This window comes from Strix uralensis, chromosome 6 (genome assembly GCF_047716275.1).
Source record: "Strix uralensis isolate ZFMK-TIS-50842 chromosome 6, bStrUra1, whole genome shotgun sequence".
NCBI lineage: Eukaryota > Metazoa > Chordata > Aves > Strigiformes > Strigidae > Strix > Strix uralensis.
In genome coordinates this window covers 14970414-14986011 of record NC_133977.1, presented here as the reverse complement: position 1 = coordinate 14986011, position 15598 = coordinate 14970414, and the positions used below count along the sequence as shown (strand labels likewise).

Below are 15598 nucleotides of genomic sequence, written 5' to 3'. Positions count from 1 at the left end.
TTTTCTACAATTTCATACTCCCAGTTTTTCTGAAACTTTCTCACGTAAATTCTAACTTTACTGGTTTTTAGAAAACTGGCTAAGATATGCAATGTTTTCCCCTAGGTGAGAGCAGTGTCGTAGCCGAAACCTTTCTCTCCTAGAGGATTAAAGACGGTGTTCAGAGGAGTGCTTGCTCTTGCACTGCTGTGTTGGAATGGTACCCTCTTCGAGCTCCCCAACAGGTAGATCGGAAACAATCCCTTCTGCCTCTGGCCCAACACTTTTGGTGTGAAAGAGCGTTCGTGTCTTTACATAGCTGTTGATCAAAACTAGGTAGTTGTTTGGTCTTACTTGACACCAAATGTTGCTGGACTCAAATAAGAAAGTCTGCAAGAAGGTACAGAGGTATCGGAATATTGACTTGCCAAGAGGAAGCATAAAATACATGCATACATATGCGTGTGTGTGTGTGTGTGTATGTATGTATCTTGCCGGTGCTATGCTCAAGTCACTTGGTATAGTAAGCATAAAATAAACTGACTTCAGCAGGGAAAAAAGAGTGATTTGTATGCATCAAAAAAGCAGTTCTCCACCTTGGGTATACTGGGAAAAGCAGAACGCTCTACCCTTCCTCGTTGTAGATTTAAAACATGCATTTTGGCACCAGTTTGTTTTCATAAAGCAGGAAAAAGTCAACTCGTTTCCACGGAGATTCGCTTTCTGACTCTATAATACGTAGAGGTGAGAGGGTATGTTTCCAGTTCCAACTGTGCGTGAAAGACCTGGACAGGAGAGAGTACCCGCAGTTCTTGCATCCAACTGCTACCATTCCCCCAGTCCTCTTTGGACTCAGTCAGCATCACTTAGCAAAGTTCATTCTCATATATATGCCTTGTAATCCTTGGGAGGTCCAGGTCCGTCTGACTTGCAGTCTGCTTCAGATCCGTATTTCCTGTTTTGAGACTTCCCTCTTTAAAATAAAGAGGAGCACTTAGTGAAGAGAAGGGCAAAGGTATGCCAGGTACAGATAACGGGGGCGTTAATGAGTAGAGTTAACCAGTACCCTCTCTGGGACAAAGTTTCTATATTCTGTATGAAGTGTTGCTTAAAGCTCCTAGCCCTTGCTCCAGACTTAATACATTTTACCCTAACACTTCAGTCAGTCAGGTAAAGGATTTAATTATTTCAGCTCTGTGCTCTTTGTCTCTTCCATATAACCGGTGGTAATAGCAAGTAGGCAGAAGCACGCAACCGCGTGTCTGACTGCCACACTGACGCTACCGCCATGCAGAAGGAAGGACATACTGTGAACTTTCCGACAGTGCAATTAAAAAAAATTAAAAAAAAAAAAACGTACATTAGCACAACAGTCTTGCATTAGGACTGTGGTGGGGGGGTCTCATCATGTATATTCTAGATTGTTTCTGACCTTTGCTGGCAGTTTGGTGTTAGAGGTATGTCATGCTGGGAACAGTACTTCGTGTAAGCTGGGGAGCACTGGGCAAAAAGAAAATGATGGTGCATTACCTACGGACAGTGACGAACTTGCACACGTAACGTACGTGCTGTATGTTGATCACGGGGTCCGTTGGGGAAATGACCAAAAAATGCAAAGAGTGGGGAGGGTCATTTATCAGGATTGGAAGTGTTTCAGAAGGTTTAGTCCTTCCCAGAATTTAAAAAAAAAAAAAAGAAGTGTTGGTTTTAGGGAACTGATGTACGTAGGCTGTTGCAGTGTTTCAGGACTGCCCTATCCTCAGATGCTCTTTTTCTACTTAAATTAGATTGCCCGTGAGATGTTTGGCTGCTTATTAGGGGTTTTGGAGAACCCAATTTCAGCCATAATGCTTGGTGAGCTCTGCTGAGGTGACAGCTGATAGATGGCTGACAGGTTTGAAGGCTCCTTCTGAGGTGGTGGCTGAAGGGCTGTGCCAGGCACGGGGCGGCAAGAGGGGTGGCCACGACTTAAAACTGCCATGCGTGCAGTAGTAGTGAGCAGCAGAGGAAGCAAGGGTTGCGAGGGAGGGTTTAGTTTGGGTTTTTTCTCTTCATCCTGTGGGTGCAGAAGGCTGATCTGTACACTTGCTTGAAGAGTTGTGTTTCGTTTGTTTGTTTTACAGTGGGTATTTATGTTCTGCCCAGACTTGAAGACATGACTGAAAGCGAGTAGAAGGTACCGCAAGACATCCAAAAATAAAAAAGGCATTCAACTCTTTGGAAATGTTCTTAATGCCAGTGGTTTCCAAAGGTGTCTTTGTTAGTCCTATGAGGTCCTTTAAACCTCTGTTGATTTAAAGCTGACTGGCTACGTGTTTTGAGAGCCTCTAACGATTTGTCCGGGGAAGTAGAGAGACAATTAACAGGCTGCATCACCAAGGGCGGAAAATGATTCAGCAATCGAGAGTCTCCCAAAAAAGCGCCATCTTCTGGCAGTCATTCTTGAATGAGGGTTAGAAATTTTTATTTTCGGATTTTATGTTCCTCGTCTTCCGAAGTTCTTGGCAGGAAAACGGTTGAAGGTTTTGCACGGTTGGTTTACTTAACGTCTAACTGCTTTCGCCGAGTTACCTGATGAGGCATACGGGGTTACCAGAAACGCTTGGGACTGGGTGAAAGGCACCTGTTGTGCCAGTCCCGTCAGCAGCACTGGGAGAGTAAAGGGCTTGTTCATCGTGCAGTGAGGTGAGGGGACAGGACCGCTCTCGGGAGCGGTACCGGTACCGGCAGCCCGGGCGCTGCGGGACGGCGGTGCCCGCTCGGTGCCCAGCCCCGCTGAGGGCTGACGGCGGTGCGCGGGGTGGCCGGGGGAAAGGGGCCGGTATCTTTGCAGCCTCTCGGAAAGGCAGACCGCCTTAGGGGCCCCCCCTCACCGCCGGGCACCCCCCGCAGAGGGCCGACGCGGCGGCGGCTCCCCGGAGCCTGCGGGGTGTCGCGGGGCCCCCGCCCGCCTTGTGACGCCGCGGGCGTGCCTCTGTCGCGTCGCCGCCCTCCTCCTGGCAACCTCCTAGCAACGCCATTTGGTGGTGGGCTGCGGGCTGCGGGTCGCCAGTTGCGGCGCTGAGCCCAGCCGTGGCAGGAGCGACGGAGCGAGCGGCGGCTGGCGGAGAGCGCGGCGGAGCCCTCCCGAGCGGCGGAGGTGGGGGCGCGGGGACGGGCGGCCCCGTGCCGCCGAGAGCTGAGGGACGGCGCCGGGGGGAGGCGGGGCGGAGGGCAGGGGCGGGGTGGGGCGGGGCAAGGAGGCTGGCTGCTGCTGTCAGCTCGGCTCGGCTCGTCCCGTCCCGTCGCCGCCGGCGCGGGCGGGGCGGGTGGCCGGGGCGCCCCTGTGCCCCCGCCTCCGTGCGGCCGGCACGTTCTGTGCCCGAGCCTTCCTCCGTGTGGAGAGGAAATGGCTTCGGTCGCTTTGGCGGGGGAGGCCGCAGCCCTCGCCCGTGCCCCTGCTCGGGGCCGAGGACGGAGCCTCTCGCCGGAGCAGGGGCTGGGTGGGACGGGTTCGCGCTGGGGGTGCGTGGGGGGCGCGGGGCGCCTCGTCCCCCTTCCGTGGGAAGGGACGCGGCCGCGCAGCGCCCAACCGCGGTGTCTCGGCGGCATCGCCGCTGCTGCGGAGCCCGGGCGCGCCGGCCCGAGGCGCGGCTTGTGAGCTACCGCCGATTCGCGATCGGAAAGTGAAATAAAAGACACGTGTAGTGAGTTACTTATCACTTCTCTTTTCCTCTTCGAGCTAAAGATAATCTGGTGTCGAGGTAATCTGTAAGTTCTGTTGTCATGTTGACGTAGCATCAGGAATTGACCGGGAATTTACGGAAGGAAGCATGGGAAGAGTTTATGACAGGTTCCTTCAAGTCTTTAAAAGCCCGCTGGGCAATGTCTGTGTGCCGCTTTGAAGTACGCGGAAGGCTGCCTTTTGCCGAGCGTCTGCACCGCCGGGTGCCTGAGCAGCTTTGCAGAAACGACATGCCCAGTGTGCGTTTAGTGTCTGAGCCACGATACTTGTTTTTAAAAAGATCTTCAGTAAGAAGCAGGTTCTTGGTTAGGTTCCCCTATAGAAAGCAGTTAATTTCGAAAAGTTCTTCAATTAAAAAATAACGTGGAAGAAAGAGCGGAGGAAAAAAATGAAATTTGGGTAGTTGAGGAAAAACACGATCCCTGTTATGGCGTTGATAATTAATGGCTTTGAAAAGTAATTGTTTGTCTGTGGGATGTAATCCAAAGAGCAAAATCTCTTTGTTACAGATGCGGCCTTCCAGTCGAACTAGGTATCGTGACGGGGATAAGAGAGCGAGTCCGGATCGCAGACGTGACAGAGCTCGCAAGAGAGCCTTAAGCGGTGCCCAGAACAAGCACTGCAAACGTGATCTTTCTAAACTTCCCGAGAGGTGAATAACTTCTTGGCTTCTGATATCACTAAGCATATCTTTCAAGATTTAATTGTTCTCATTGGGTCATCCGATAATGTATTTGGTTTTGAGTTGGAGATATTTCGAGAGAGATGTGTTACAGCTTAAAACAAAAAGCTGTCTCGATAGGGGTGCTAGGATTTTAATTGTTTATTTGATCCTTTGTTTGTAGTACCTGTTCAGAAACCGTATCTATAAATGAAAGAGACCGTCGTGAACGACGCGATGTTGAAGAACGCAGCAACAAGTACAATCAAGGATGTGCTACTGGGCATCGCAGTAGCAAAGCATCAGGTTATAGCAGGGCGAGGCCTCACAAAAGGAGATACGACACACCTCACCCTGCCGGTCCTCATCATCCGCAGGTGGTGTGACTCATTTTAATCTAGGTTTATTTTATTTTAAGAAGATAGATTCTCATCTGGGCAGTATTAATTGAGTGTGGGAGTTTGGGGAATTCTGTCGAGAGTAGTTTATTCCTTTAGTTAATATTAGTAGGTGATTATTTTTGCTAGGATTTTATTTCCTTCAGTGAAAATGTATAGCTTGTAGGTGTGCTTGTGATACCACAGAACGTAGTTCTGCTCTTTGCTCACTGGGTATATATCTGAGCAGATGAATGAATAATAACCATCAGCTGGAGTACTTGAAATGCAGGCATCACTTTCATGCCTTCACAACTTCTATTATGACAAGCATTTATTTCAGCCCTACTCAAAAATCCAAGCACAAGCTTTTAAACTTGCTTTTGACTAAGTATCACTGCAATAGGAAGGAGACAATGTCAGATTTTTACTTTTTAAAAAATTTGTCTAGTAAGATGTTTTAAGTATCGCTGAAAAATCTGTAGCATCAGGTATGTGTGATGTCTGCCCGCTAGGAGGGCAGTTTTCCTGATCTTTGTTATATATTTAACTCTTAAAAAAGCTGAAGATAGGATTTATAACTTAAGATCTTCAGCAGAGACAGCCTGAAGTCAATGTATATGCTATTCATGATTTTAAAAACATGAATTCTTATCAAATAATCACACACGTGATTTAATCTGCATTACTTAAGATGGGTGTTTTAGTTTGGCCACAAGGCTGGGTTTTTTTATATATATATATATATATAAAAAAATATAAAAGTATTAAATCCTTCACTTCCAAAAAAAATACAGTCACTGAAATCCTGAAGTAAGATTCAGTGAACCAATCTTTTAAAAGAAAAAGAAAAACAATTGTGTTGTAATTTTTTGCTGCCTTGCCACTTTGCGTATCTCATCTGAAAATCTGTTCCTTGCCATGTTTTTCTCCTGTAACATAAACTATGTGCCCTGTGAATTTCCGGGGACTGAATTTGAAATTGCTCCTGCCAACTGTTTGTGGCCTGGCACGTATCTGAATGCCTGAATATCTCCCCGCTGAATGAATTTCGTATTCTGACCTGAATTCACTCGGGTTTATTGATTGGCTGGACGATCTTGGTGCCGTTCCAGAAGAGACATCGAAGGAAAAGATCCAGGAGTGTAGAGGAGGATGAGGAGGGTCACCTGATCTGTCAGAGTGGAGACGTACTAAGTGGCAGATGTATAGAACATTCTTCAAACTTTATTAACTTTTCAGATAGATAAGTTCTTTTAGCGTAAGATGTGAGGGGGCTTTGCAAGTCTTTTCCTTCTGTCTTGACTTTTTGTGTTTGGGGGTGGGAATTGTTTTTCTTTTCTGTAGAACTTAAATATATTTCTTTTTTCTTTTTCCCCTTTCCTCCCCCCCCCCAAAAAATAGTAGATGAAGTTAATGAACATACTAGAATGAGATCCCTATAAATGTGCCTTGAGAGTTGTCCAATAACACCTCTCAAACTAGAGATTTGCAGTTTAAAGCAGCACAGTCTAGAATAGCTTCAGTGGGAGTACTTAGTGTTTTTGTTGGTTTTACATTTGTTTGCTTGTTTTTTTAATAGCTGAGTAACTTGCAACTTTTGTGACTGAGTTTCTTTATAGATGAGATCATTGCTACTTTGGGTCAAGGTACTTTTGGAAAAGTAGTGGAATGCATCGATCGCAGAGCGTAAGTCTTGAATTAATACGAGTAATTTTTCTTACTGATACTATGACAGAGTGGGTCATGAAGCGCCTTCTGATCGTATCAGGTTTTATCTTTACTTCCTCATCTGCTGCTCCGCGTATTTCTGAAAGGCTGCCGCAGTTCCCAAACCTGGATTGCTGTTGGTACAGCACCGGGAGGTGGGGGGTGTGCAGGACTGTGGTGGGCGAGGCGATGGGTGTGTCCTCTGCAGGTGCCCCCCAGCCTGGTAGAGGTCGGGGGGCTGTTGTGGGGAGGTGGCCTAGAGAACGTGGGGTGAAGCTGCACCCCGCCACGGGGCAGCCCTGGGGCCCGGACCACCCCAGGCCTGTATAACGAGTAAGGTCTCGGCCGTCACGTTGCTCCCCTTCAGGGATCATCCGTGACGATGCAGTGCCATTTGGGTTCCAGCAGCGAGCATCTTACGGGTCACAAACGGATTTTGTGTTTGATGGCGGTTTTGCTCTGTGCAAAATAGTATGAAACTGGATTGTCGAGTTTCTAGTCACTCTAGAAGGCATTTGACGCCTCAGTTACATTTTCACTACCGAAATGACTGAAGGGGGCTTGTCATTTTTGACTGACAGTCGTGTCAGGCCATGGGGTGTGGCAGCTTCTCCAGTATTAGCCCAGCGTACGTAAATACAAAGGGGAGGTAAACGGGGCCTTTAAGAATAATGCCGATATATAAAGGTATCGAGTGTGTTTTCAAAATGTAAAGATTTAGTTGGTTTTGTGCATTGGTGAACCTTGATTCTATTCAGTCAGCATGTACTTAAAAAAACCCCTTTTCTGATAAGGTTGCCATTGTCATAAACAATGTATATGGTGATAATTACTGAATATTCTTCGTTAAAACTACTCCTTGTTCTAATCACTGTTCAAACCTGTCTTTTCAGGGAAGACAGACATGTGGCTGTGAAAATAGTAAAAAACGTTCATGGGTACTCTGAAGCAGCAGCTCATGAAGAAATAAAAGTACTGCAACACTTAAATGCATCGGATCCCGACAGTACACAGTGGGTAGCCAAGGGCGACTGTACTTTGTTTTGGCTTTTAAGATTTCTGTGACGTCGCTTTCTGGAACGTATGACGTATGCATCTGGGCGTTCTACAACTTCTGTTGCAATTCATGGATTTTCCTGCTTTTGCAGTCACTGTGTCCAGATGTTGGAATGGTTTGAGTACCATGGGCACGTCTGCATTGTTTTCGAGCTGCTGGGGCTCAGCACCTATGACTTTATTAAAGAGAATGGCTTTTTGCCATTGAGGCTGGAGCACATTAGACAGATGGCTTATCAGATCTGCAAATCTGTGAACTGTAAGTGTGTTTCTTTCTTGCTTTATTTGTTAAATTTTCCTCACAGAATTTGCTAACTGTATGTGTTACCTTGCAGTTTTGCACGTGAACAGGTTGACGCATACAGATCTGAAACCAGAAAATATTTTATTTGTGACGTCTGACTATGTCGAAGAATATAACCCCAAACGGGTAAGTTGCTGTCCTCTTCCCCACCTGCCCCTCAGCTCTGGTCTGGGTTTCTTTGGTCACTTGCATGCCATCGTGTGTCATTTCAGAAACGCGATGAACGGAGACTGAAAAATACAGACATCAAAGTTGCGGACTTTGGGAACGCAACGTATGATGACAAGTATCATCGCGCTTTGGTGACTACAAGATACTACAGAGCTCCTGAAGTGATCCTGGGTCAGTAGACATCTGTTAGGCTGATCTTGAGTGTAGGACTTCCTGTATGCTATGGAACTGCCAGAGCTGTGTCGTGTATCTCGCTTGAGCTGTGGAAGTGTTTGCGGTCTGATACACATGTGAACCTTCTGCATCTTGTCACAGCACTGGGATGGTCGCAGCCATGTGATGTTTGGAGCATAGGATGTATCCTCCTAGAATACTACCTTGGATTCGCAGTATTTCAGGTAGGTAACTGTGAAACTCCAAAGGATGCAGCATGTATAATGCTCCTCAGCTTGGTGAAAATACGCTCCAGGGAGGTGGGGACTAAGGCGAATGCTCTGTGTCAGGAATGAAGCTGCATTTCTCTGTAATGCCAAGTGGAAGAGAACAGAAGCTGCAGGCACAAAGGAGCTTCCTCAGCAGTAAACGTTGTGGCAGCAGCTTGATGGGAAGGATCACCCTGTGAACGCTTGTAATGCACAAGCCACTCCAGTAACAGACGAGCTTCCTCTATCACCATCGGCGAATACTACTCCAATACCTGAATTCTGTCATCTTGACAGTCTTGCTGACACTTACGAACAAAGAAAAGAAAGAATAAGGAGGGGAAAATAAGGGAAAAGAAACTTCAGTACATTGTAACTTACTTCGGGAAACAGATGACTACAGCCTCTCTTTTTTCCTTAATCTGGAATTAGTTGCAGGGTACAGTCAAGAATGAAGTGTGGTTCTTGATAACTTCCTCTAACGACACACAAAAATGTCTCTCTTGCTTTCCTTCCAGGCCCGTGACAACAGACAGCACCTGGCAATGATGGAGCGGGTACTGGGGCCTTTGCCAGGGCACATGATAGAGAAAACCAGGTAATTACATTTTCTGCGCCTGGACTGTGCTATAGTTTAAGTATTTTCAGATTTGGCTTAATAGCACGTTTTTTTTTAAAGTTGAATAAACTCGCATTCCTCTTTTGCTGTACTTAAGAAGCTGGCCACCTTTGTGGAATAGTCCCAGATCAGTTCCCAAGAACAAACATGCTGATAAACTTCCAGCGAATCTTTGAATAACAAGCCCCGGTCTGTTTGTTTAAGGAGACGCAGATATTTCCACGGTGCCCGGCTGGACTGGGATGAACACAGTTCCGCTGGAAGATCTGTCTCAAGGCGCTGTAAGCCCCTGAAGGTAAGATGGCAGAGGGAAAAGGCGCTTGGGGAGAGGAGCTTTAAGTACAATTCCAACATCAAAAAACCCCATGTTGTGTTGTTTTCTTCCCGAAGGAATTCATGGCCTGCCACAATTCTGACCACAGGAACCTCTTTGACCTCGTCCAGAAGATGTTGGAGTATGACCCAGCCAAGCGCATTACTCTTGGGGAAGCACTGAAACATCCTTTTTTCTTGCCCTTGAAACGGGAGAAAAGGAAGCTGTCTCCTGTAGCTGAGAAGGCTGATGCAGATGTCACTCCAAAGAGACAAAAAAAATATTAATTTATTTATTGCGTGTAGTAGTTATTTTGTAAATGCCCTATTTTGTATTACAGCTTTTTGGCTACTGAAGTTTAATTCCACCGCCGGCATAAAATTTAAGAAAAAGATACTGATGAGCCCGGTTGCATTTTCTTGGTAAAAGTGCAACTGGCCGGAGACTTTTATTTAACACGTGGAAAAGATCACCCTCTGCTCTCTAAACTAGGCCTCCTAACAGCAAGAAAGTACTATTTTAATTGTTTTCTTCAGCTGCCATCAGAAGAGCAAAACACCTAGTACCTACATTCCCCTAGTACTAGGGGAATGCAACACCCTCTGCTCAGTATAAGAACATGGAGCACTCGTACTCCAGTGTGTCCCTTGAAGGACTTTTGAGCTGCTATCCGCCGTTATCAAGTGAGACAAAACCACAGAAATTCCTCGCCCTCTTTGAGTAGTGGTAGATGCTGCCACGTTGGGCAGTAAATAAGAGCGCGCAGAGTGGTTTGGAAGTGGACCGTCTGGCTGTCACGTGGGTTGCTGTAACGGGGGATGGCCACTGGGAAGCCTTGGAAGGGGTTGTCTGAGGGTCAGCTCTGCAGGGCTGCGTGTAAGGGGGAGACAGGACATGCCTCGCCAGAGAACTTGCTCGAATGAAGTCCTAGAGAGTGCAAGGCAGGCTTCGCCTGTCGAGCAACCTGTAGGGAGTAGCTGTCGCACCGTCGGAAAAGAGGATAATGGACTAAGTGTCCCTTTGGTCAGATACGCTATGGGGTTCCTTTGGAAGACTCTGTAGACTACGTTATATTCCATTTTCCATTAGGGAATTCTGTAGGAAACTGAGGAAATACCGTGTGTCTTGCCAAAGGAGAAACACACTGCAGGTTGCAAGAGACTGCCATCAACACTGATTTTGTGTTGAAATAACGCACGTATAGCAATGTTTTAATTCAAATAACCTTCGCTGTGCCACGCAGCCATCTGATCCACGTAATCTCTAATGTTACTATTGTGTCATTCCAGTAACTAACTGTTCCTCAATTATAACGGGTAATTCTTTCTGGCCAAATCTTTCAACAGCCAGTCACCTCTCTCCTTTTTTCCTGTTTTCTTTGCTAGTGACTATTTTTATAAAGATAATGAAACAGCAACATAATCTTTTACCTGTGAGATAGAGGTCAGCTTCCATTCCCTTCAGGATGCTGCTCCCAGAACCAGCACACAGAGCAGCTTTCTTCACTGGCGATTCTGCAGGACACGAGGGGCCACAGTTAAAGTCCTTTCCCTCTGCTCAGCCCTCATGTCAGTATTGCTATCGTTTCACAGGAACTACTCCCTCCATTTTAGGGTCAATGTAAATTTGTTGGGAGGAAGACACACATCTGTCAGCCTGAGAGAGTCATGGGTTTTATAACGTTTATAAAGGTTTTTTTAATAAGGTTTTATAAGATTGCTGTTTTGTAAGGCTGGATAAGTATTCCAACACTGATTTAGCACATACCCTAAAGAGGCGCAACAAAAAGATGCAAATTTTGCGCTTGAATCCATTTTCCCTGACCAGAACTGATGACTGACTCCTTGCCCTGTTCTCTCTATTAGGCACAGTCGATTTGAAGTGCAAAGAAGCTGATGGATATATATTGTCATTCTTAGTGCCATCTGGTTTATACTGAGAATTGTACAAAACCAAAATAGTTTCTTGTTTGTAAATCAGGCTGGAGAAGACGGTGTTGTTTTCATTTATGAGCCACAATACAGGATAAAAGTCTGAAAGAATTTCAGATACCTTAAGTCCTTTGCAAACAACGAGATCTGGCACTTTATAAGTTAATGGTGGCGATTTAAAGTCAGTGGTCTAGACTTTGCAACCAACGCTGCACCGGTTCCGACTACATCCAGTACCGCAGACATGCGTCTGAAAATGTCCTCTAGTGTTTGTATCTGGTATTCCTCACCAAGATAAATTCCCTAAAATACATGTAGGGTACTTGGTTCCACCGGCAGCCCCACACCGTCCCAGCTTTCAGCCAGAGAGGCATGCAAAGTCCTTCGGGGCAGAAAGGAGCTCCCTGAGGTTCATGAGGGAGCGTGAGGGCAGGTGGCCCGAAGCACGGAGGCAGCGGAGAGGCCGGCGAAGCAGCTGTGTGCCAGGCAGCAGCATGCAGCTCTGGGCAGAGGGGGCAGAACCACGCAGGAATAAGCCCTGTTATAAATGCCGAGGCAGAACCGAAATATCTTGTATAAATTTATTTGCAATAAGAACAAGTAAAAAAAGTTTGGCACGCCGGGGGGCAGGGGGGGCTTCCTGCTCCGCACCGACGAGCACCGGGTGGTGCTACGTCACTCTCTTTTATAGTCCGTCCTTCCCATCCGCAGCAGCGTCCCTCAAACTTTCCCGGGCTTTCTGGTGTTGCTGGGGCTCCTGGCAGGGATTCCTCCAATCATATTTCACCTGCGCAATCCGGTGTTGCTGGGGGCTTCTGACAGGGGTCCCGCCAGTAATTTTCCACCCGCTTAGCATCTGTCACTGAGGGGAAAAAACCTCCTTTTAACAATAAAACCATGACAAATCTCCTCCAACTTATGTACATGGTAAACTCTTAACAAAGTCATCATATTTTAACACGAATCACCACCATATTCTTCACAGCCCTGGGAATTCACTGGCTGGAAGAGCAGAGTGAAGAGTATTCAGGCTGCGAATGGCGCCCCGCGGACAGAGGGGAGCGCGGTCCGGCCTCCCCCCAGCAGCCGCCGCAGTCGGAGGCGCGCCGGCCGCGGGCTCTCCCTCCTGCCTCCGGGAGGCGCGGGAAGGCCGAGCTGGCGGCCGCGGGGACGGCGGGCGTCCCGCGTGGGTCGCTCGCCGGTGGAGGAGCCGGGCCGCGCCCTGCAGCGACCGGGCGAGCGAGCGGAGCCGGCGCGTCGTGTGCGCGGGCTGTCGGTGGAAGTACCTCAGATCGGCGGAAAAGGAGCGGTAGCTCCGAGCTGTCGTTGGTCAGGTGGGAGCCGAGGGCCGGTGGGTTGCGGTGAGCGCGGTCGGCATGTGGGGGGAAGTGTCCCAGACAGTGTCAACTGTTTGGGGGAAAATCTGATTCAACTTCGAGTTTGTACTCGTAATTCACAGTGAAGTTTTGGTATGGCCAGCATCTTGCTGCTGCTGAAACCTACAGTACGATTGGTCAGTCCTGCCTGCCAGGAAGTGCAGCCAGGGTCTTTATACAGCTACGGTTGGTGTAAAATACGATACTGTCGGGTCAGTGGGAGTTATTTGTACTTTTTATCAGAATCTGTCATGGATGCTTGATATTTCCTTTCAAAATATATGCCATATATAATGTTTTGGCTGTCTTACTCGTACCATTTGCTTGCAGAGTCTGTGCCCTGTGATACTTCACCGTAACCTGCTTTGAGATATCTCAGTTGTGAAATGTCAATCATTTTTAGGAGATTCCTAGCACTTCTGCTTTCCTTCCAGAGTTATTGATGGCTTGGAGAGTTTGAAGTGCCACTAAAGAGGGTTACTTGGGCTGGATCATACCTTTGCTCCTTTTGAATCCTTTGAATGCAGGATTTTCAGGAGTTGTGACATTGTTTGGGAGTTGTCACAGAAAAGTCTTGTGCTTTAGAAGTCAGTTTTTCCAGAGTATCTTCCAGGATTTTGATTTTTAAACATTGCTTTTTGTACTTGTAAAATAAGACTTTTAAAAATACCTATTTTTTCCCCAATCTTTTGTTTTCTGCCTTATCGTTCTTAGTGATACTATGTTGAAGCAATGTCCTTTTCTACAATTTCATACTCCCAGTTTTTCTGAAACTTTCTCACGTAAATTCTAACTTTACTGGTTTTTAGAAAACTGGCTAAGATATGCAATGTTTTCCCCTAGGTGAGAGCAGTGTCGTAGCCGAAACCTTTCTCTCCTAGAGGATTAAAGACGGTGTTCAGAGGAGTGCTTGCTCTTGCACTGCTGTGTTGGAATGGTACCCTCTTCGAGCTCCCCAACAGGTAGATCGGAAACAATCCCTTCTGCCTCTGGCCCAACACTTTTGGTGTGAAAGAGCGTTCGTGTCTTTACATAGCTGTTGATCAAAACTAGGTAGTTGTTTGGTCTTACTTGACACCAAATGTTGCTGGACTCAAATAAGAAAGTCTGCAAGAAGGTACAGAGGTATCGGAATATTGACTTGCCAAGAGGAAGCATAAAATACATGCATACATATGCGTGTGTGTGTGTGTGTGTATGTATGTATCTTGCCGGTGCTATGCTCAAGTCACTTGGTATAGTAAGCATAAAATAAACTGACTTCAGCAGGGAAAAAAGAGTGATTTGTATGCATCAAAAAAGCAGTTCTCCACCTTGGGTATACTGGGAAAAGCAGAACGCTCTACCCTTCCTCGTTGTAGATTTAAAACATGCATTTTGGCACCAGTTTGTTTTCATAAAGCAGGAAAAAGTCAACTCGTTTCCACGGAGATTCGCTTTCTGACTCTATAATACGTAGAGGTGAGAGGGTATGTTTCCAGTTCCAACTGTGCGTGAAAGACCTGGACAGGAGAGAGTACCCGCAGTTCTTGCATCCAACTGCTACCATTCCCCCAGTCCTCTTTGGACTCAGTCAGCATCACTTAGCAAAGTTCATTCTCATATATATGCCTTGTAATCCTTGGGAGGTCCAGGTCCGTCTGACTTGCAGTCTGCTTCAGATCCGTATTTCCTGTTTTGAGACTTCCCTCTTTAAAATAAAGAGGAGCACTTAGTGAAGAGAAGGGCAAAGGTATGCCAGGTACAGATAACGGGGGCGTTAATGAGTAGAGTTAACCAGTACCCTCTCTGGGACAAAGTTTCTATATTCTGTATGAAGTGTTGCTTAAAGCTCCTAGCCCTTGCTCCAGACTTAATACATTTTACCCTAACACTTCAGTCAGTCAGGTAAAGGATTTAATTATTTCAGCTCTGTGCTCTTTGTCTCTTCCATATAACCGGTGGTAATAGCAAGTAGGCAGAAGCACGCAACCGCGTGTCTGACTGCCACACTGACGCTACCGCCATGCAGAAGGAAGGACATACTGTGAACTTTCCGACAGTGCAATTAAAAAAAATTAAAAAAAAAAAAACGTACATTAGCACAACAGTCTTGCATTAGGACTGTGGTGGGGGGGTCTCATCATGTATATTCTAGATTGTTTCTGACCTTTGCTGGCAGTTTGGTGTTAGAGGTATGTCATGCTGGGAACAGTACTTCGTGTAAGCTGGGGAGCACTGGGCAAAAAGAAAATGATGGTGCATTACCTACGGACAGTGACGAACTTGCACACGTAACGTACGTGCTGTATGTTGATCACGGGGTCCGTTGGGGAAATGACCAAAAAATGCAAAGAGTGGGGAGGGTCATTTATCAGGATTGGAAGTGTTTCAGAAGGTTTAGTCCTTCCCAGAATTTAAAAAAAAAAAAAAGAAGTGTTGGTTTTAGGGAACTGATGTACGTAGGCTGTTGCAGTGTTTCAGGACTGCCCTATCCTCAGATGCTCTTTTTCTACTTAAATTAGATTGCCCGTGAGATGTTTGGCTGCTTATTAGGGGTTTTGGAGAACCCAATTTCAGCCATAATGCTTGGTGAGCTCTGCTGAGGTGACAGCTGATAGATGGCTGACAGGTTTGAAGGCTCCTTCTGAGGTGGTGGCTGAAGGGCTGTGCCAGGCACGGGGCGGCAAGAGGGGTGGCCACGACTTAAAACTGCCATGCGTGCAGTAGTAGTGAGCAGCAGAGGAAGCAAGGGTTGCGAGGGAGGGTTTAGTTTGGGTTTTTTCTCTTCATCCTGTGGGTGCAGAAGGCTGATCTGTACACTTGCTTGAAGAGTTGTGTTTCGTTTGTTTGTTTTACAGTGGGTATTTATGTTCTGCCCAGACTTGAAGACATGACTGAAAGCGAGTAGAAGGTACCGCAAGACATCCAAAAATAAAAAAGGCATTCAACTCTTTGGAAATGTTCTTAATGCCA

General features: G+C 46.7%; 1 protein-coding gene and 3 long non-coding RNA genes across 10 annotated transcripts; 2 read left to right on the top strand and 2 right to left on the bottom strand.

Moving 5' to 3' along the window:
* The first annotated feature begins 95 nt into the window (after positions 1-95).
* LOC141945164 (dual specificity protein kinase CLK4-like) lies at positions 96-9732 on the top strand. 7 transcript variants are annotated; one of them, XR_012629424.1, is made up of 11 exons: positions 96-224; positions 4213-4355; positions 4549-4741; positions 7345-7464; positions 7600-7766; positions 7843-7937; positions 8024-8153; positions 8298-8380; positions 8923-9002; positions 9121-9318; positions 9414-9471. XR_012629424.1 is itself a non-coding variant. In XM_074872826.1 (11 exons), the coding sequence occupies exons 3-11, from the start codon at positions 4575-4577 to the stop codon at positions 9621-9623; spliced, it is 1143 nt and encodes a 380-aa protein (XP_074728927.1). In that variant the 5' UTR covers positions 96-224; positions 4213-4355; positions 4549-4574; the 3' UTR covers positions 9624-9732. The 7 variants fall into 7 exon arrangements, 6 of the variants coding, with proteins under 6 accessions (XP_074728927.1, XP_074728932.1, XP_074728929.1 ...); XM_074872826.1 differs by having other exon boundaries at positions 9228-9318; positions 9414-9732; XM_074872831.1 differs by adding an exon at positions 6364-6430 and having other exon boundaries at positions 7345-7766; positions 9228-9318; positions 9414-9732.
* Positions 7876-9008, bottom strand: LOC141945171 (uncharacterized). The gene is made up of 2 exons (XR_012629428.1): positions 8786-9008; positions 7876-8712 (listed from the first exon to the last, which is right to left on the bottom strand). It is a non-coding gene; the product is annotated as an uncharacterized LOC141945171 (long non-coding RNA).
* A 2104-nt stretch (positions 9733-11836) lies between the features above and the next one.
* On the bottom strand, positions 11837-12642 carry LOC141945172 (uncharacterized). Its single transcript, XR_012629429.1, has 2 exons — positions 12554-12642; positions 11837-12129 (listed from the first exon to the last, which is right to left on the bottom strand). It is a non-coding gene; the product is annotated as an uncharacterized LOC141945172 (long non-coding RNA).
* Positions 12643-13539: 897 nt separating this feature from the next.
* LOC141945173 (uncharacterized) lies at positions 13540-15598 on the top strand. Its single transcript, XR_012629430.1, has 2 exons — positions 13540-13605; positions 15484-15598. It is a non-coding gene; the product is annotated as an uncharacterized LOC141945173 (long non-coding RNA).